This window comes from Macaca thibetana, chromosome 8 (genome assembly GCF_024542745.1).
Source record: "Macaca thibetana thibetana isolate TM-01 chromosome 8, ASM2454274v1, whole genome shotgun sequence".
Taxonomy (NCBI): Eukaryota; Metazoa; Chordata; class Mammalia; order Primates; family Cercopithecidae; genus Macaca; species Macaca thibetana.
In genome coordinates, this window is record NC_065585.1 from 38,670,735 (window position 1) to 38,693,271 (window position 22,537).

At 37.4% G+C, this 22,537-nt stretch overlaps 1 protein-coding gene across 4 annotated transcripts in view; it reads right to left on the reverse strand.

The window, feature by feature from the left end:
• Positions 1–22,537, reverse strand: part of OXR1 (oxidation resistance 1) — a 382,402-nt gene that overhangs the window by 226,269 nt on the left and 133,596 nt on the right. For all 4 annotated transcript variants that reach the window (XM_050802209.1, XM_050802206.1, XM_050802208.1 and 1 more), the window contains exon 2: positions 7,379–7,575. In XM_050802209.1, the coding sequence (XP_050658166.1) occupies positions 7,379–7,575 (197 nt within the window). The remainder of the gene's footprint in view (positions 1–7,378; positions 7,576–22,537) is intronic.

Here is a 22,537-nt window from a genome sequence, read left to right on the forward strand (position 1 = left end):
CGCAGTGGCTCACGCCTATAATCCCAGCACTTTGGGAGGCTGAGGCAGGCAGATCAAGAAGTCAGGAGATTGAGACCATCCTGGCTAACACAGTGAAACTCCGTCTGTACTAAAAATACAAAAACATTAGCCAGGCATGGTGGCGGGCACCTGCAGTCCCAACTACTTGGGAGGCTGAGGCAGAAGAATGGTGTGAACCTGGGAGGTGGAGGTTGCAGTGAGCTGAGATCGCTCCACTGCACTCCAGCCTGGGTGACAGAGCGAGACTCCGTCTCAAAAACAAAACAAAACAAAACAAAACAACCCAGCTTCTCTGTATATACTAAAACTTGTTACATTTTCCCTGATACTTAATTTCAATATGCTAAATTATAGCTTAATCCACATTCCTTGTTTATTATTGGTAGAAATGAATATCTGGATACCTCCTCTTGAAAACAATGTGGGGAAGCATGAGGGTCAATAAATTTCCCCTTAATCATTTTCTCCTTCATGCTGCAAATATCAATTCCATTAGTCTTTTCATAAGCTAATCTGATTCCAAGGAAGGTGAAAAACAACTCTGAAAAATCTATTATTTATGTATCTAATGTCCTGTAATCGAATCCAGCCAATTGATTTCCCAGTTAGTGCTGAGACAATTCATCATCTAGAATGTTCATAAAAATTGTATAAGATTTAAACATATTTTACACGCATAACATATTACCTCTCTCAATCTATTTTATTCTTCTTTAAAAACATATCATTACTTGACAGTGTGTTAAATACCTGATTGTATATTTATTGCCTGCCTTCCCCACTAGAATATAAGCACCTGAGGGTTGGCCTTAGTTTAGTTTAATCGTTTATTCACAGGACTTTGAACGTGGCCTGGAACATAGTAGGCATTCAATACATATTTATTTAATTCATTTATCTGAATCTAAATGACTATAAATGGCTGGGTAAAGAACATTGGATGATTAATCACAGACTGTGTCTTACAAGAAGGTGTTACAGTGAGATTAGTTTAGATAGGATAAAAGGGAGAGGTTGATCCATGAAGACAAACAAGATTAAAAGGGACAAATAGACTGTCAATTCCCATGACAAGGTGAGAACCTGAGAGGGAGAGATTTCAACTGAAGGAAAGTTCCAGAGGTGTTATTCAAACACCTGTTAGCCAAGGAGCCCCCCTGTGGGACCCCCTATTCAGGAGCCCTGCTGAGGAAAGGCTAAACTGAAAGCTTTTCTGGCTTCTCTACTAAGTTGCAGAGAGCATTTACGTGGCATAAGTCATAAAAGAGGACTTTAAAAAAATAAATATAAAGGTTGTAATTATCTTACTCATTGTTTTCTACACCAGATATTCCAATCCTTCTCTAATGGCCTATAGATAGAAGAATCTTTTAGCTGTATACTTACGGTGGAGGATAAACAGATAGCATGTTGTGGTGTTTAAGAGCCTTTGCTCTGCAATTACATTAAACTGGGTCTGGATCCTATCTAGGCTATTTGGGGAAGCTGTGACCTTAGACAAATCTCCTAACCTCTCTGGACTTCTGATTTTCATGAAAGTGAGGTCATAACCCTGTGTCACTGAGCTTTGTACAGTGAGATAATGTGTAAAAATTGCTTACAGATCCTGGCACACAGTAAATGTTAAATTCGTCCTCCAACTGAATTCTGAGTAGATTCCATCCTCTCCTCCTCCACCTCAAAGGACAAGATTCATAACCCTTTCTAACTATCCTCTCTGCCCTCCACAGTTATTTGGCACTTAACTGTGTGCCTCACACTGCACTAAATGCTGGGATTAATGAGATTGCAGGCACCATTCCCTCCTCCTAAGAACTGAAAAGCAGTATGGAGACAGACATGCCAACACAAGAAAACAGGAGGCACAGGGAAGAGCAGATGCTGGGGGAGCTCATATGCAAAAACAGAGGAGAGTGCTGAGGGTGTCTTGCTCTATGGAGCCCATAAAGGGCCTCCCAGCATCTACACAATCTGAGGAGATTTCTCCTTTTGTGGATTCCAGGGCACTCTGACTCTCCCTTGGCTCCTGCTGCCCCCTCCCTCATTCCTTACACACCACCCTCTCCCCCACGTCCATGGCATTTAGGGCATTCTGTGTTGTCTATTTTGCTTACCAGTGTGCTCATTTCAACCAGGCACACTCTTCCCCAACACATAGGATGGCTGCCTTGAAAGCAGGGCTCTCTGTTTCATTTTTCTTTCTATTCTGAGCAGCATCTTCCATGAGGCCTTCACACAGCAGGGATTGATCAGGGACTAATCAGTGTTCGGTGTTTCACTGAATGATTCCCATTGTGGGGATATTCATTCAAGAGTGGTCCTATTTCCTAACTGTCCAGCGAAAATCCTCCGTATAGAAAGACATCAGGAGCTTTTACTAATAGTCGCAGAAGCTGGACCGAGATATATGAATTCCAGCTCCAGTTCCCTGAAGTGAGGAATCAATATCACATAGAACCGTATGCCTTAGGGAGCAATGGTACATGCTTGGCTCCTGTGTGCACAGTTTTCTTTACTACCTCCATGCTTAATTTACAATATTTTTCAGAAGTCCTTATATGTAGTTCTTTGAATTAAGGGTAGTGAAATAAAATGATTATCACAAATATCTGAGTCTACTATTTGGCTTCATTATCTATCTTTAAGTAGGGGCTGTGGTTTTGAAGGATATGTTTCTTATGCACCCTGTCAAACTCAAATGGTTTTATCTAACACAAACAATAATTGGAGTAGTAAAAAATTCCACTCCATTTTCTTCTATTTACCTATTAGTGCTACTCCACTAAGTTAATGTTTTTTATTCTAGCTCTAATTAACAATTCTATTTTTAAAAGAATAATAGAAGTTTAAGTATCTGAAGGATTTCAAATATCAAGTCCAGTGATTTTTCAAACTTCAGGTCATAGCCCATTAATGGACTATGAAATAAATTTAGTGAGTTGAGACTGTATTTAAAAAATGAAATAGAATGTTCCATTCTATTTCATATTCTGTAGGATATTCTGTTCTATAAGTAATCAAAATAGATAGTAATAGAAATGCTTTTAAGCAATTTCATCTGCGATATATTGGTATTTGCATGTGTGTATATCAGGCGGTGTTGTAAAATGTGGTAGGCAGAATTCTAAAATGATCACCAAGATCTCCCACCCCTCTGGTGTACACGTCTGCATAACTCCGGGGTCTGGAATTTATGACGGACTTTATTCCCACGATTAGGTTGTGTGGACCTTAAGACAGAAAATCTGGGTGATCCTGACTCAATAACATGAATTCTTTAAGAGCAGAGAATATTCTTGGTTGGTTGAGACAGAGAATCCGAATGAAAGAGAGTTGATGTGAAGTTCTTTGCTTGAAGGTGGAAGGGGCCACATGACAAGAAAAGCAAGCAGCCCCTAGGAGCTGAGAGTGGTCCCTGGTTGACAGCCAGCAAGGAAATGGGTAGCTCAGCCCTACAACTGCAAGGGACTGAATTCTGCCAACAATAAGAATGAGCTTAGAAGCAATTTTTTCCCCTGGTTGAAACTCCAGATGAAAACACAGCCCAGCTAGTACCTTGACTTTATCCTTGAGACAGCCTGAGCAGAGAACCCAGTCATACCGTGTGGACTGACCTAGAGAACAGGGAGTTCATAAATCGGTGTTATTTTAAACTGCTAACGTTGTGGTAGTTTGTTTCATGGCAATAGAACACTTGTACAGTACTTTCTATGGTCAGCTGTGATAATAAAAAGAGAGTAAGATGAAAAACAACTCTGAAAGACATGATTTGGTTTATCTCTTTCATTGTACACACGTAAAAATTAAGGTCAAACGATGGTAAATAACTTGTGCCAGATTACACAGTTAGTGATGGAAGCAGGGCAGAAGATACTCTTTCCTGAACCACAGTCTGACATGGTGATTACTTTCCTTTTATCTGAAGATTCATTTATTTCACATCAATAGTGACTAGCCTTCCCCTACTTATCCTAAATCAATGGAATTTTATTATACAGCGATCCCTCCATATCTGTAGGCTCTGTATCTATGGACTCAACTAACCACTGATTCAAACTATTCCAGAGCAAAAACAATGAACAGTAACAACACAATATAAAACAATACTGACTACAAATACAGTATAACAACTATTTATATAACTTTTACATTGTATTAGATATTATAAGTAACCTAAAGATGATTTCCAGTATACAGATGGATGTGCATAGGTTATATGCATATACTATGCCATTTTATATCAGGAACTTGGGCATTGCAGATTTCTGGTATCTGTGAGGGTTCTGGAACCAATCCCCTCTACTCCCTGAATACTAAAGAATAACTGTACTTCTAAGAAAATAATTCTAGAAAAGCCACTGCAGCCACTAAAAGACACTTCAATGGCTGCAACATGTTTCTAGTTATTATTTTTTATTTGAAAATCCTTTAAGCCCTAAAATTTTTGCTTGAATGGCTGTAGTAACTATAGTATAAAACTTCATTGCTAAATTTAAATGTACTTTACTTGGCCACAAGAGGGCTCCTAGAGTTTTCCAGGAGTGTAAACTCGAAACAGATATTGAAAGGTATCTTTCAATGAATGAGCATATCGGTTTGTAGACGGGTTCGTTGGCAAGGCTTCCTTCAGTGAGATTCTCTGGGACTTGTAAAAATATCACTCCACTATATTATCCATAAAATCTCCTCCAGCTGGCCGGGCGTGGTGGCTCACGCCTGTAATCCCAGCACTTTGGGAGGCCGAGGCGGGCAGATCAAGAGGTCAGGAGATCAAGACCATCTTGGCTAACGCAGTGAAACCCTGTTTCTACTAAAAATACAAAAAAAATAGCAGGGCGTGATGGCGGGCGCCTGTAGTCCCAGCTACTCGTGAGGCTGAGGAAGGAGAATCGCTTGAAACCGGGAGGGGGAGGTTGCAGTAAGCCGAGATCGCGCCACTGAACTCCAGCCTGGGCGACTGAGGGAGACTCCGTCTCAAACAACAACGACGACAACAACAACAACAACAACAAGAACAACAACAACAATAACAGCACTACAGCTTATTGTTGCACAGAGGGGATGGCAACTTTGAGAGTCAGAGAAAGCCTGATTCTGACAGGCCACAAGAGAAGGTAGATTTAATTTGCAGAGCCTGCTATCTACAGCTCATGACCCCATCTTTAAATGATCTATGGCTGTATCCTCATCTATAAAAATAGGGTGTAACACCTACCCGTCTGAGCTGTTGTGAGGGTGAATTGAGGATAGAACCCAGGAGCTTAAATTTCCCCTGGCATATGAAATTATCAAAAAGTGAAAATTTTTATTGTTTATTACTAATACTTTTACTAAGAGACATTGAAGTACATTTGTTTTGTAAAGGGAACTTTCAATACAGGTGATTACATGGTTGCTAATATGTCAGCCTTGAAGGTAATGTTTCCAGGTCCAAATTACTAAAAGGGTTATATAGAGTATATTTAACAGTTCAGAGGTCTCTTTTAACACAATAGACATGCCACTCACATTGATTATGAAGCAAACTGTTACCAATTCAATAGAGAAGAATTCACAAGTGGTGGTATTATTTAAAATAACTCATTGTTCATCTTTCTGCAATCCACCCCTTTTGAGACTTCTATTTTCTAGACTTAGCCCATTATTCATGGTGGCAAAGTTGGTTAGTATCTCTCCTTTTTTTTTTTTTTCTAATTTTTAAGGACCATTGAGTTTGTAGGATAAGCTTTATTTGCTGAAGGAAAAAATACTAACCATGTCTTTTTAGCCAATTAGAAAAGCAATAGAAGGCGACAGACATGTTGTAGAGGAGAAGAGGATATTGGTAATTGGACAGAGTTATATAGACTTTGTGAGCTTTTCTAGTCAATTGATTTGAAGAACTGTGCTAGCATAAGTTTTAAAAATAGAAGTATGTGCTTGTCTACACTTTTATTAATTCTCATTACCTGACTATGGACAATCTCACTGACACCATGCTTGCTGCCTTTCAGAAAATGAGACTTGACCGTCTGGAAGAAGGAAGCCTGAGAATGAATATATAAGAAGAGGACATAAAATGGTGGGAAGAGAAAGCATGGTTTTAGCAGCCAAATTCTGAAATAAGGCTAGCCCTACATGGAGGCATTTCTTCAGCTTGAAGGAAGGAATTTAACCCAAAGACATTGGAAAATGGCTTGACAAAGTCACACAGGAAATTGGTATAGGAATTAGAACTAGAAATCTGGTCTCCTGATGATCATTTCTAGGAAAGGCTACTAAAATATCAAAGAAAAAGATTTAAATAATCTTAAAATAAACATTCTCATATTGGGGTGGTGAGGATGGTTAATTTTGAAGAAAACAGGCCCTCTTTGATGTAACACTGGTTAACCCATTAAGCCACAGTCTCTACTATTACCGCTTTTGGATGTGACCGAATCTCTCCAAATTGAAGTAATAAGCAAGGCCAAAGCAGCCATTCTCTTTTTGGGTGGATTTGTCTCCCCTACTCATCATTCTTTGCCATGTATTAGATGTTTAGTAACTTTTGTCTCAGATAGATTTAAGACACTAAAAGCTGCTATTGTTCATTACAAAGCAAGGCCAAAGACATGCTGGGCTAATATGGTACACAAAAGTTGGTAATTTGATTTGTTTGGACTGATTGCCTACAACTCTCTGATTAAATGTTAAAGTACAAAATTACAGGATATTATTATATCTGGGGGGAAATAATGTAATGCCTGCAAAACCCAAGCCATATCCTATTACTCTTCCCTATGAAGGGCCTGGATGCCATTCAATTTTTCCAAAGTAAAGCAAGGTGAAAGGTCAAAATAGACCCACAATGTACATTCTGTCCTCTCTCAGAATGTAATAACTTTACTTTCTTACTGGCTTTGTTAGTTACAGGCTGACATCAACCACAGTCTTAACAACCCGACAGAACAGGTTCAGAGACCTGGGAGCCTGAAGGGAAAATGAAATAAAGCAAAAACCAAAAAACAAGAAAGGCACTGGCTGAACAATGACTGAAATGAAAATAGTAGCACACAAAGTTAAAAACTGAAAAACCTAAGAAGGTTTTTCTACACATATGTAGTACATGTGTATGTATATGTATGTATATGTATATTTACTTCCCTTAGGTTAGGATATAGAAGGTCCTCAAGCCTGTTTTATTTAACTTTGCTGAAAGTTTTTCAGTAGTTTTCCATCTTTATGTTCAGACCACATAAGAAAATGTCCAAATACACCATCAGAAAGATTTACATGTTTTATAACAAGGAGCCATTGAACTAAACAGACCCAGAAATTCTCAATGCCATTTAGGTAGATTTCATCTATTCACTCGTGTAAAACATCTGGTGCTCACCAATTGTGTAGAACCTCTTCAGTTCGCTCCTTCTGGAAGGATGTTTCTGAGTATTTGCTGCATTGTTCTGCTCTTCTTCAATGATGGGGGTCTTGGGTGCAGGGGGCTTACTGGCTTGTGGTGTTTGCTTTCCTGCACCAGCCAAAGGGTTGAACCCCGGAGCATTAATATCCACCGACTGGGACTTTTTCTTCAGCCTACAAGTAAAGAAGACCACATGCTGTGAATCCCGATTCTATATACATATATGTTCCATGTGTATCACATTTTTTTCAACAATTGAGTTATATTTAGCCTTGAGATAGAACCACATCTATTCAGAAATGACAGACATTCCCTACAGTATTTTAAGAAAAATTCTACAAATATTTTTGAAACTAGAAGGAAAAATATCTTCTGCCTAATCATTTTGAAAGATTTCATTAAAATATAATGTGATAAAGAACTGTTAATTTTTCTAATAACCAATTAAAATACAGTGTCAAAAATAATGGATTTGACTATAGTATTTAGTTCTGAAAGGAATTTTTTAATACTACAGTGAAACATTAGTTAAAAATAAATGTTAACTCCAAAAAGAATAATAAAATCATTATTTTTTAACCAGAGGCTGCCAGGGTTTTTCTGCTTAATCTATAACAGCATCTCAGCTGTAAAAATGATAGAATTCATGTTATTTTACTATGCATTCTCAATAACAATAAATGTGTTGCTCACTTCTACATTTTAGACAGCTGACATAAGGCCTAACACAGAAAGCAAAAAGCTATCCAGGAAATATTTCCCTGCTCATGCATATTTCATTTGGCATAAAAATCATTGTAAATGATGCTGAGTTAACTTCAAACATTTCAAGCTACACAACTAATGGAATTAAACCCTAAGTCCAATTTACTATTGGCCCTTGGTACTTCTGGAGGCTAATGTTAAGTGTCATTCTTCAAGTCTTCATTCCCTCTAAACAAGATGGTGGCAATTTTCTTTATTATTTCTGATAACCACACCTGAACCCTTGCAATTTCCTAAAATTTTCATACTTCTTCGCACCTTCAAATTTTATTTAGGTTTTTCTAGTACACTGGCTTCCCTTTTCTGCCTTACTTGCAGACCCTGTTCATGCTTGTTAGACATAGCTTCAACATAACATCTGAGAAGCTTCCCATGACGTGGACCTTGGTAGCCTCACACCATTCAGCATGGAGGGTTACTCATGCTTAACCCACAATTAGCGTCTATTGAACTGAATTTTCCACAGCAAAAGCTTTGTAAAGGGAATACAATCTATCAATTAGTAAAAGAGTCATTAATGAAAGCAATGTTTACTAAATTTTAGTCATTAAATTATGACCTATATGATTTCTACCTTATCCATATATGACCTATATTATCTTAATATCCATGAAAATAGATTCACGTAACTCAAATTGGCAACAAATATATTTTAAAGTGTTCCACAGCACTAGTCCTGAGGAATACGATTATAACTACATTGCACTCATTCCACACCCACCACAGTGGCTAAAATGTAAAAGACACGATACAAAGTGCAGTGATGAGAAGTGATTGGAATTCTGCTGCCCTGCTGGTGATGGTGCACATTGGTAAGGCCACTTTGGAAAAATGTCTGGCAATACCTAATGAAGTTCAAGGCATGCATTTTTATGTGTTAACCAAAAGATACATTCAAGGATGTTCATCTCAGCGTGATTTGTAATACACAAAAATTGAAAAAAATCTCAAATGTCTATCAACAGTAGCATAGAATTTTATACAGCAATGGAAATGCATGAACTATGACTATTAGCAGCAACATGAATGATTTTCATAAAGATAGTTTTGAGCAAAGAATCCAGACATAAAAGAGTACATGCCCTATGACTCTATGTGTATTAAGTCCAAACACAAGCAGTACTATCTATGATATTAAAATGGTAGGCTAAACACTGGGGAGTTATTACATTGATGACAACATGAAGGGGTTTATGGGATTCTGGTAATGTTTTGTTTCCTGATCTGGGCATTGGGTACCAGGATGTATTTACTTTGCGAACATTTAACCATCTATGATTTTTGGATTTTTCTGGGTATATGTTATACTTCAATAAAACATTTTCATGAGAAATTGACTTTTACCTTGTGGTAATCGCTTCTTAACTGCAGGGAATATATTTCAAAACTTCCAGTAGATGCTTGAAACCACATATAGTAACAAGCCCTATACAGTACATACCATGTTTTTTTCAATACATGCATAACTATGATAAAGTTTAATTTATAAATTAGGCACAGTAAGAGATTAACAATAACAGAACAACTATAATAATATACTGTAATAAAAGTTACATGAATGAGGTCTCTCTCTTTCTCTCTCTTAAACTATCATATTGTACTGTATTGCAGGTAACTGAAACTGCAGAAAACAAAACTGTGGATAAGGGGGTACTACTGTATTCATTTACAGTGAAGATTATATATGGTGCCAATGGCTACTTGCCTCAAAAAGGTGACAATAAAAATAGACTGAAGCACTTTTCATTCCAGCCTCCTAAAAACTGACAGAGTAGAGTGACATTTAATGAATAACCCTTTTTTTTCCACTGGGAATGACTGTACTCCCTATCCAGCACCCTACTTCTCATGAGCTGAAATGAACAGTTCATTCATTCCTGGAATGGCTACTCATCATCCCATACTGTTCTGGGCACCAGGGATACACAGTGAACAACACAGGCAAAACAATTGCCATCCTGGAGCCCTTATTCTTATGGAGGGAGACAGGTGGTAAGTAAACAAGCCAATATATAACAAATTAGGTGGCAAAAAAATGCAGTGGATTAAAATCAAGCACAGTAAAAGACATAGGGAATGAAGGTATGCATTTGTACTGCTATGTATGGGATAGCCAAGTAGGGCTCATGGACCATTGGACTTTTGAGAAGAGATTGAAGGAAGGAGCCATGATCATAACTGAGGGAGCAGTTATGAGGGAGCAGCAGTTCAGGAAATAGACTTGTATGTTATGTTAGTGGAGCAGGGAGGCCACAATGGCTGGAACAGAGAAAAAGAGGGGGTGAGAAGCTGGAGATGAAGTCAAACAAGATGGTGCTGGGGGCAGGTGAGTGAAGCCAGATCATATAGAGCTTCAAGATTGTTAAATGAGGCCACGAGAGGATTTGAGCAAAGGAGTCATCACATGGTAAAAGAATCGCTCTGAGCTGCTTTGTGGAAATTAGGGTGAAAGCTGTATCTCACAGTTAAGCAAGCTGAATGGAATCCTTCAAGGAGTAGTAACCAAAAATCACCTGTGGCATTATATACTTGAGGAAACATGGATTTACACTGTATAGATTTATCTACTTTTTCCTAATGCCTTGTTCTTCCCAATAACACCATTCTTATCTTAGGTGTTTGTAGACTAGAGTTAAAAGCTACAGAAGTACTATATGTACCTAAGAAGGCATTAGGATTAATTAAAAAAAAAACAGTTTAAGAAGTAAGTTGCATGTATACACAATGGAATACTACTGAACTTGGAAAAAAATCCTGTCATTTGCAACATGAATGAACCTGGAACACGTTAAATGAAATAAGCCAGGCACAGAAAGACAAATACCACACGATGAGACTTATATGGAATCTAAAATAGTTCAACTCAGAAGCAGAGTAGAAGGGTATAAGGAGTTTAGATGAGTACAATGTTGATCAAAAGATATAAAATTTTATCAGGAGAAATAAGTTCAAGAGATCTACTATACAACATGGGTGACCATAGTAAATACCCATGTATTGTATTTTGAAAATTTCTGAGAGTAGGTTTTAAGCATTGTCACAACAAAAAATAAATATGTGAGGTGATGCATATGTTAATTAGATTAAGCCATTGCACAGCATATACATATTTCAAAACATCATTTTGCACGCTATAAATGTATATAATTTTTATTTTTCAATTCATAACAAAGAAGATAAATAAGCCGTAGATCACCAAGGCAACAAAGTTTATTTGGACTAGCATGGCTTTTCAGGAGAGCACACTTATACACACCACGACTTAGACCGCACTCACAGTATTATGTTGAACCCTATGAAATCACTAATATTCAACCATTTCTGACATACAAAATGTCAATATTCTATAGTTGATCCTATAAATTTTATTTTAAAATTAAATTTGAGTTTCAGTATAAAGCAAGTTATTTTGGGGGAAGGCAGTTTCAGAGGAGTAGAGATTTAGAGGAAAGGTGTTAAATTATACAAAAAGCCAGCTGCTCTTTAGTTCTGAGCAATAATTATTATCATTATTAACAATTATTTACATTTTATAAATATGGTTTACTTTCAATTCACATAGCAGATTATCACCAGAAACTGTTTATATTTTACATTGGCCCATTTTAGAATTGATCTAAAGTCTCATATTGGCTTATAGGATGGCTTATATTTGATAAAGGGATAGATACTATAATTGATGATGTTCTACCAACACTACAAAATATGAAAGCATCTCATTGGCCTTTTTATATTCTCCTTAGAATGAGCAAAGGACATGGCACTGAACTCCAGACGGCCAGAGACAAACAGAAAATGACACTGTTATTCCCCTTCTTTCTCCCCCTCCTCACCAAACACTCTTCCTAACCAAGATTTGAAGGGCATCACGTTTTTGTTCTAAGTTTAGAACACTGCTAGTAGGTTTTCTGGCTTGCATAAGATGAGACTTCCATTTTCACGTTCTTAGAAAGCAGAACTGTGTGGGTAACTGAATTGCTGGCTAACAATTCTAAAAATGAGTATTGTGGTTGACAAGGAAACCTGTTAAATGCTACCTTCAATTTCCAAATTTCATGAAAGGGGAAGTCTTGTTAAATTTTTAACAAGGTTCTTAATTAAATGCATTAAACAAATGTAAATATGGCATAATGGAATATGTAGGTGTGCTGCATGAGATAAAGTACCCTATTTGATAATAAATGAAACATTAAAATGAAGACAAAAATAAGCTCTTAATAGGTACTGAGAGGTTCTTTGTTGAATGTGCTTTGTATTCCCAAGGAAAATGGGTGCTGACGCCTTAGACAAAGACTAGGAAATAAGGAAAAGAAGCCATCTTTCTTGGCATGGCCCCTATAAGCAGACAGTCTGGTTTGTCTTAGCTTTTGCTTTTTCTTGTCCCTCTGCTTTTGAGAGGAAAAGAACTATCCTATTCCTCCGCACATGTATTCCAATGCCTTCCTTCAGCATAGTAACAATGTTGGGTGCTTTTCTGAGACTCACTCTCCTCATCTATAAAATGGGTATAAAATATACCTGAAAGGTTCTAAGAATCAATAAACACCATATGTGAAAGTGCCTAGCATAGCATCTACACAGGAAGCTCTCTATAAATGCAAGTTCCAATCATTTTGTAAGAGTATGTAAGATGCTATAACTGTGTTCTGCACAATTTCCAGGGATGCTGAGGAAATTATATCCACTTCTCAGGCTCCTTTCCTCCTGTACCACTTTCAATAAACACTGAGCCTGCAGGGACTGCACTACATTTTGAAGGAGGCTTGACTCATTCTGGAGTGTGGGTTTTGAGGGAAGAGTGAAGGATAACAAGAGAACTAACTGAATACGAGTTCCTTATGTGGTATGCAATGTGATATTTCTTTCGTGACAGTCCCCATATCTTTCAGAAAATAACTAAACCCATCGGATAAATCACCTGAGTGTGTGTGTGTGTGTATGTATGTGTATATATATACGTGTGTATATATACGTGTGTATATATACGTGTATGTGTGTGTGTGTGTGTGTATACATACTCCTCGCATATTTGACCTAAGACAGCAAACTCAGGAGCATAGATGGAGACCAGAGAATCATGAAGAAATAAGGACAAGAAGTGGCAATGCAATTTGAGGAGGGCTCTTGACTTTCCTACTCTATAAAAATAGGGTTCAATACCATTTCAACCAGTTCTCCAAGGAGCAGGAAAGGCCTGGTAGGTTGATAATGAAATCCGAAGTCACAGAAACTAGTGAAAAAAAGAACTGGCAGAAAATATCCAAAACTCATCAATTTTAATGGAATGATTCTTATAGTAATTAGCTATATTTTACTCTTGCATAATTTATTTCTATTTTACTAGAAGCATAGGAAATCTAACACTCAAAAAATCACTTTTTGAGCAGGATAAATGCACTTTTTGGCTTAAATGAATGAACATACATCCCAAAGCCCAAGGCTTAGGGCAACAGTGACTGAATGTGGCTTTACACTGCTCACTATGGAGGGTTTCTCTCAATATCTGGGTCAATTCTCTATTTCAATAGCTTTCGTTGTGGAGAATCTTTCTTCAAGCTTCTTCACTTTTAACCCTTATAATCCATTATTTATCACTTGTCATACTGTTTTTGTCTTATCTTCCCTTTTCCTCTCACATCTGTGGGGTTTTCACTTTCCTACTATCTCCACCCTTCTATCATCATCCCCTCACGTCATAACCAAGGAATGCTTTTCATCTTTCTACGTCTATCATGCTCTGCGTCTCTTAATAGTTTTGTAATCTTGTCTAAATACTGCATGATACAACTCTATCTTGAGCCTAAACGACATCATGATATGACTGAAATGCATAAGAAAAATACATTTTTATTTAATTGAGTTCTTCACTGGAATCACCTCTCCCATCAAGTGGAATTCAAATTGTGCCTGGATTATAACTAGTTGGATATGTTCCTGAGTTCTGTAGTTGTCTGGAAAAAAAAAAAACAGATCTTCTACTATCCATTTACTATAGTCCTAAGATATTGGTGGTAATAGTAGCAACAGTTGAGAAAACCCACTATAGCATATGGGAATATTCCCTAGGCCTTAGGAATTTAAAGCAGTATAAAATTAGCATATAAAAGTCACATTTCCATATATTCCACTGTGTACCTTGAGAATAACAGAATGGCATTTAAGACTATGGACATGGGGACTGGGTTATCTGGAACTGATTCCATAATGTGGCATTTACTAACTGTGTGACCTTGGGCAACTGGGCAATTTTCTTAACATTTCCTTGCCTCCATTTTCTCATCTGTAAAATGGGAATATTAACAATATCTGTCATAAAATTGACATGAAGATTAGACTAATATTTGAAAAAGTACTTACATTTGGCATAAGTATTATATAAATGTTTGCTTTAAAAAAACAAACATGAACATTCATTGAGCATTTATAATGTATCAGGTACGAGGCCACATGTTATACATGCAATATTTCATTCATTGGTCACAACAAGCTTATGAGGTAGGTAGCATATGTCCTATTGGTAGAGGTAACAACTGAGGCTTAAAGAAAGTAATGGAACAGAAATTAGAAAAGCTGAAATACAACCAGGGCATTTTGAACCAAAGGCTACACTCTGGAATTAGGAGGCAGAGATAAACTTCAGCTCTTACACTTGGGCAAGGACCTGGACTATCTAAGTCTTTTATCTTTAACAGTGGTATTCATGCCATATCTGCCTGCTCTACCTAAGAAAGCTATTGTAAACATAAAACGTGTTCATTTCTATTACAGGCGTGTATAAAATTCCACAGAAATCTATATGCTAGTAGTAGCTATACACATTATCACTTTGCCCTATTCATTTGTTGTATGTTCACACAAGTGTGTGTGTGTGTGTCTGTGTGTGTGTGAGAGAGAGAGTGTGTGTGTGTGGGGTGTATGAAGGTATGCAAATGACTGTGCCCCAAAGGCCCAACACTTGTAGTCCTTTCCAGTAATTTCCAGCAAGAAGACCATCTGTGGTTTGCACATCTTGTTACTGTTAGGGAAGCTGTCTCTTTGCTTCCTAAAAGAGCTAATGTAAGAATATTATTTAAAGTAGGAAAGCTGCTGAGAATGCAGGTTTTCCAAGTTGGATACTGTGGCTGCTGCAAAAGTCTCAAGTTACTCAAAAATAAGCTTTGGGGAGCAAATGCATAAAGAATTTTCACATTGCAAAATTAAGGCTTTTTGTTACCCCTCCTATAGAGTCTGACTAAAAATCAGCAGCTAAAAACAAATCATAAAATCAGCAAAACCCAAGCATATTCAGAAACTCAACCACAGAAGAAATGACAGATTGGAGACTTATGCTTCAAAAGAAGAAAACAATTCCTTGGGGGTATAGAATATTCCAATTCTAGCCCACTCAGTAATTGCAGTGGCCATACTATTCTTTGTGCCCTTAAAGAGGAAGATTAAGACAGAAAGTCTCATTACTGCGGAATCGGGAATTACACAATTTACTTTTACAATTGCAAACCAAAGCAAAAATACTTCAACAGAAGTATCCTTTGGGAATTCAAATTGGTGTTGGAACAGTTAATGGGAGGCTGAAACTAGATAGTTTGTTATAACAAGATGTATTTCTAACCCTGTATTCATTCTAAGAAATTTAAGGTTTCCTATCTTGGAAATTCATAGAACAGAAAATTTAAGAATTAAGCCGCAAGTGCAAAGACATGCAGAAATGGTTTGCTAGAAATTCTAGCAAAAACAAGAAATTCTCTCATTAAATGCAGTTGAAATTAACTCTGTGGAGGGCTAGGTCAGTATAAATAATAATAATTATATAGAAGCATACATAGATTCACTGCTATTATACCTAATTTTATGCTATGAATACTAGAAATTAAACCCCAAACTAATTCTGCCTCTTCAGAGTTTAATAAACCCTAACATAAAACGTTAGCATTTCTTACTGACCTTTAATGAAAAGGACATCTAAATCCTCTAAGTTTGCCAGCTGGTTTATTTATATTTCAATTCTTGCATCAGCTCAAGAGAAAGAAGTAATATGAGAGAAGCATTTTCTATTAGAAGTGAACACCACCAGATCAACTTAATTACTACATTCATGGAAATTCTAGTCTGTTCATCATTTCATTCCTAGCATTTAGCATAGAGCTAGTCATAGAGTAGGCACTTAGGAAATAAATTGTTGAATGAATCAATGGTTTCATTACGGGGGAAAAAACCACAAGAAAGCAAGCAAGTCTACATTTAAAAACCTATGAAAATAAACTAAAAAAAGACTTGTGATATGTGATAGCAGATATAATGATTAAATTAATGCATCCACATAACATAGCCTCCTTCCTATCCCATTATAAGAATATGTGTTGGGGCTGGGTGCAGTGGCTTACACCTGTAATTCCAGCACTTTGAGAGGCTGAGCAGGGCAGATCACTTGAGGTCAGGAGTTCACGACCAGCATGGCCAATATGGTGAAATCCCGTCTCTACTAAAAATATAAACATTAGCTGGGCGTGGTGGTGTGCACCTGTAGTCCCAGCTACTCAGGAAGGAGAATTGCTTGAATCCACGAGGCGGAGGCTGCAGTGAGCCGAGATCTCGCCACTGCACTCCAACCTGGGCAACAGAGCAAGATACTGACTAAAGAAAAGAAAAAAAAAGAATATTTGTTGGAGCTTAGATAAAAGAAGGAGTTTCTTCTCCACCATTAATAGTATGATAAATCCAAATAATACCTCAATTTTTTATTCACTAAGTCATTTTATAATTTCTAAATAAACACTCCACAGTTTTGATAAATCGATATCATTATGCAAAAATTTTCCATAGTGCCCTGGTGGACAAAACGGGGCAAGGGCTCTGAAATCAAAGATCTAGATTTAAGTCCAGGATCCAGTGCTTTCAACAACCTAGTAATAAGATATTTTAATTTTATTGATTAGAAATATGTAGCATGTGTTCTTGGAGCAATCTTTAAGAATTCTGCATATCACCTTTCTACTATAAAGTTTCAAATACTGAGTTAACAGCAGCAAAATGTGTATGGGTTTTACCCTATGTACTTTCTGATTATTTCACTATATCACAAGCGTTCACTTTGAAATTACACAAATTTCCAATTTCAGTTTTTGCCGTGGAACTTCAAAGTCGTTCAACTGGAAAAGGCTGAAAGTAGGAACATATTATGTAAATCCAAAGATTAGGGCTTGAAGGATTTGGAAGTCAAATTCTTGTAAATGTTAAACAGTCTTTTGCAGTAACTTGCAGAGATAAAATTTAATTTCATTACCTTTGATAGAGTGATTTGTAACACACTATTGCCACATCGATTTCATTCTGTTTATTCATTTTAGGAAGAAGGAATCAGAATAAGTAAGACTATTTTAAGACTTCAGGCTTTTATCCAACATTGCTGATTAAAGAAACCTATTTTTAACAAGGCCTATTACAAACTATCTCTATAAAGCATATGGACAAGCTGATTAAAATGTAGTTTTGCTTATGCACAACATAAGGCAACTCCAAACTTAATCAAGATAGCTTCTGCAGGTAATAATAATCTGGGCCAAAGCCCAGTGGTTTATAGTTAAAATGACAATGTAGTCCAACAATCTACCATCTTAAATTTCCCAAAAAGAAGACACAAAAGACAGGAAAAGAAGGTATAGAAAATATGTTTCTTAGCTACATTTTAATTCAGGAATTGGATGGAAAACACTCTAGGTAACCCATTGTTTCTTGACTTCTTCAAACTAAATCATCCTATTGATGAATATAAAACATTCTTAAGTCATTATAAATGTTTGAAATAAAAATGACATTTTGTGGTTTTTTAAAAATGTACAATTGCATTACTGATTACATTGTTGATTGAAATGATTTCTTTTGAAAACTGCCCTATCTAAATTCGGATTAGCTACCCTAGATAGGGCATGCCATGTCCTCTTCCTCAGTTTGAGAATCACTGGGTATATCTGTTCTAGTTTTCTTCTGCTTAGATGATAGTGGCTTCACACATGAAAGCTATGTAGTGCTCCCAATACAACCAAGTTGGATTTCAGACTTTATTCAGAAAAAAAAATCATAAAATCTTAAAAATTACATTACAGAAATCACTTTTCTTCTTCTCAGCAGCGACTCTATAAACATTATCTTTCCCCATTACTTTAAAACTTTTCTTTCTATTACAGAAGAGGACATGATTCTCTTCTTGCCGAAGCCAATCTCTCCACATGTTCTCTAAACCTAATTGCATCCTCTCTTTACACTAGGGGTTTTAATGTTCTAACCACTCTCTTCCCTCTATAAGTCCTGAACTAACTGAGAAATAGACACAAGGGGCAAGGACCCCACCCCAAGCTGGCACTTGGAGAAGCAGTGTCCCGGTGAGATTGCCCCAGGGGCAGCAGGAGTTAAGATGGACATGCCGAGGGTCATCAGGTCCCAAAGGGAGAAGCCAGAGGAGGCTGGGTCATGCAGCCAGAGTCCTTCCTTTTCACAGCCTCAGAAGTCACTCTTCTTACTTTGGGGAGGCATGAGTTGGAGAGAATGAAAGAAAAGCCAACATTCTCTTTGAAATCCTTCAGAAAAGAAGAATATTCCTATTTTATGCACAAAGGAAGGGATGCAGGGAAGGGATAAAAACTTCCTCTACACTCTCTTTTCAAGGCTTTATTCCGAGGTGATCTCTCTTATCCCATTCACTCCCTCCCTGCTCACGTATTCCTACCAGCATTCACCCAGCGCAAACACTTCACATCACTTCAAGTCTGTTTCTCTGTAAGGCCACCCTTCCCTTCCTCTAAATTCTTCTCTTCTTCCCAGCACACAGCTTCATCTCCCGTTCCCTGCACAACCCTCTCCAAAATACTGCTTTGTACTCACTGCTTTCACAAAACAACTCAGGTTTCCCTAACTTCATGTAGTCAATTTCAGAGGGTACTTTTCAGCTTTTATTTTTCTCAGTCTTTTACTTGCTGGGCATATTTGTAGAAGAGAATGGCACAAGGGTTAAGACGAGGGACTCTGAAGTTAGAATGCCTGGCATTCAACACTTGCCTCTTTATGATGGGATCTTGGGCAAATTACTTAGTCTCTCTATAGTTTCCTCATTTGTAAAATGGATCTAATAACAGTACTCAACTCAATAGTCTATTGAACGAATAATATAACACCATGCAGATAAAGTATTCAGCATGATACACACTGGCACATATAAATACTCAACTTTTTTTAACCACTCCTTCTATCTTGGAACATTCTACTTTCATAGATTCCCTGACATAATTCTTTATTCCCTTTTTCACTGTTCCTTGAATGACTCTCTTTTCTTTTCTTTTTTTAAGAGACAGGCTCTCACTGTGTCTCCTAGACTGGAGGGCAGCTGTTATCATAGCTCATTGCAGCCTCTGAACCCCTAGGCTCAAGGGATCCTCCCACCTCAGCCTCCCAAGGACCTGGGACTACAGGCACACACCACTGTACCCAACTTTTTTTTTTGGAAGACACAGGGTCTCACTATGTTGCCCAGCTTGGTCTTGAATTCCTGAGCTCAAGCAATCCTTCTATATCAGCCTCCTAAAGTGTTGGGATTACAGGCATAAGCCACCACACCTGACCCAAGTCCTCTTATTCTATTCAACCTCTAAATATTTTGCAATTTTGATTCAATCCCTAAGTATTTTGGAATATCCAGGGGCCTAATCCACTTGGTCCAGTTGGGCCTCCCTCTGCTCTATTTTCACTCTTTCCCTAGATATTGTAGTTTATTCCTTTGGGATTAAATATCTATATCCTGCAAACTCTCTTTTTTTTTTACCTCCAAAGTTTTCCTCAAAACTCTGAACTTAAATATTCAACTAGCTACTTGGCATTATCCATTACATGCAACACATTTTATACTTAACACGTCCAAAACAAATTCTTGCTTTCTAAACTTGACCCTAACTTTCCTCCTTGTCTTCCCAATCTCTGTAAATGGCACCAGCACGCACTCACACAGTCACGCACGACAGAAACCTTGAAGTATACTTGGTCCTTTCCTTTGTAACACTTTCCAAGTCTGATTCATCAATAAACTCTCTCTAGTATATCTCCAAATTATATCTTAAGTTTCTTCATTTCCTAGTCATCACTCCTCTGGACTGTTGCCAAAGCCTCCATGTTGTTCCCTCTGGTTAGACCTTGGTCCCCTACTACCTACTCTGCTATAGCAGCCAGAGCAAGCATTTTTAAACCTCAAGCAAATGGGTTGTTCTCCCACTTTAAAGAACTGAATGGCTTCCCCCTGTGGTTGGATGAATTTCTAAGCATCTTTCAATGGTCTGTAGGGCCCTGATATCTCTGTCTTGGACCATTTTTCTTGCCCATGTCCTAGTTGCCTTGATATCCTTCAAGATTCCCAAACATATGAATCTCTTTCTGTCCAGAGGGCCTTCACATATGCTCTTCCCTCTGCTGGAATACTCTTTGAATTGCTGATTACTTCTTATTTTTTAAGTCTCCTCTGAAAGACCATCCCTACAATTTTAAGTAGGTTGTCTCTCATCCTCCTTCCCTACCCCCTACTTCACTCCAGGTTACTCTTTAGCACTGCATTCTGCTCATTTGCTTCTCATGGTGTTTATTATAAAGTCTAACAATAGATTTGTTCATGTCCACTTTGTTCTGTCTCTCTCATTTCATTAGACACTCTGATGGGGAGTGTCTTTTGGAAGACACTTCTAAAAGGAAGTACATTTTTTTATGCATCTAATATAGTGCTTTGCAATTATATGCATACAAAAACATATACTACAAGAATTAATAAGTGCATGAATCAATCAATTCATGAATAAATGATGCCCTCCTCATAGGCTTCACACCTGTTTTCATACGGAAGACTTATAGGACATGTGGTTATGTGTATTTTCTCCATGTTCTTTCATTCTTAGTTTGGCTCAGTCACAATGTTCCAAATATTTCTCAAGAAATTACTGTCACATCTCTCTGGTTAGAAAACCACAGCGTACCTCATAGTTATGTAAAAATAGAGCTGTCTCCTGATCTATGACCTGGACCAATTTTGAAATTCAAAAATTATGATTGAATACACGTTTAAGGAATAGGGTTGGGTAGAAGATTCTTTTAAACATGTGTTGATTTATTGGTATTGTGCTAATGAGCATTTTGCACCTGCATTTTCCAGGCCTCATACTTCTGCAGGTGGTAAATTACATTAGGAGAAAAATCAAATGGAGAGTGAATGTAGAAAAGCAATATATTATACATTAACAAAGCCAGGAAAAAAGGGGCAATAGAAAAGTATGTCTCCATATATGTATTTCTAATTGCATGACTGACAGAAATTATGACATAACTACTTAAAGCAGTATATTTTTCAATCCTCATTAGTATATTTAGTCAATCATCATCAAAGAATAATAAAATCGGATGATAAGAAAAAGTATAATCTTTATTTATCTCTAGATTAGAGGGCTTTTACATCCATCAGGCAGCGTGGTTCAACTATTAATATTATAGTGACAGTACTGTAAGATTTCTTGAGCTCATGCTATACATTAAGTAAATGATAAATAATTGTCTTTAATCCATTCACTATAAGCCACTTGAAGTTAGGGATTGTCTTATTCCTATCTGAACCTCCAGTGCCCTGTATTCTGGTACATAGTAACTACCACTTAAAGCTTGACTTCACCTAAGATAAACTTAATAACCTGGAATGTACAAACAGCACAGGAAAGATTACCTTGAAACCCTCTCAGAAACACTTAGTTGCTCTACATCACAAACTTGATATTAGCACTACAGTTTCAAGGGTGCTCCTCTGGACTTCTCTTCACTGTGAGTGTAGTAAAATTAAAACAACAGTGGTCTGGACTAAAAATTCAATTTTGAAGTGAGGCATCTAAACTGAACCTCATAATTCCTTCATGTGTACAAAGCTGAGAATCATTCCTGCAATATTAGCCTAACAAGATTACAGGTCTTTGTGTTCACCAACATCTGTTGAGTCCCTTCTATGTTCAAAGCACTGTACTAGATTCCAGGGATCTTACTTGCTGGCATCAGCTCTCTGCATTTTGTTAGGTGTTTAAAGCTGACTCTCTTTTGTTGGGTGAGATATTTTAGGAGTTCTTTGTCTTCTCACTGGCGAGAGATCTTATCTGCAGTTTGTTCTTTGTGACTGAAAGCAGCTTTTCCCACTGGTCACTCATAGCTCATTCCCAGGGCTCTGACAGTACACCCCCATGTTCTTTCTGCTGGTATTACCTCCCTCCCCCAGGTAGAAGAGATTTAAGATTCTTGCAAGACAGTTCTGGACAACATCCAAGACTCTTTCAGGCCAGTTCTCTCTTGCATGGCCACATCTTGCCAACA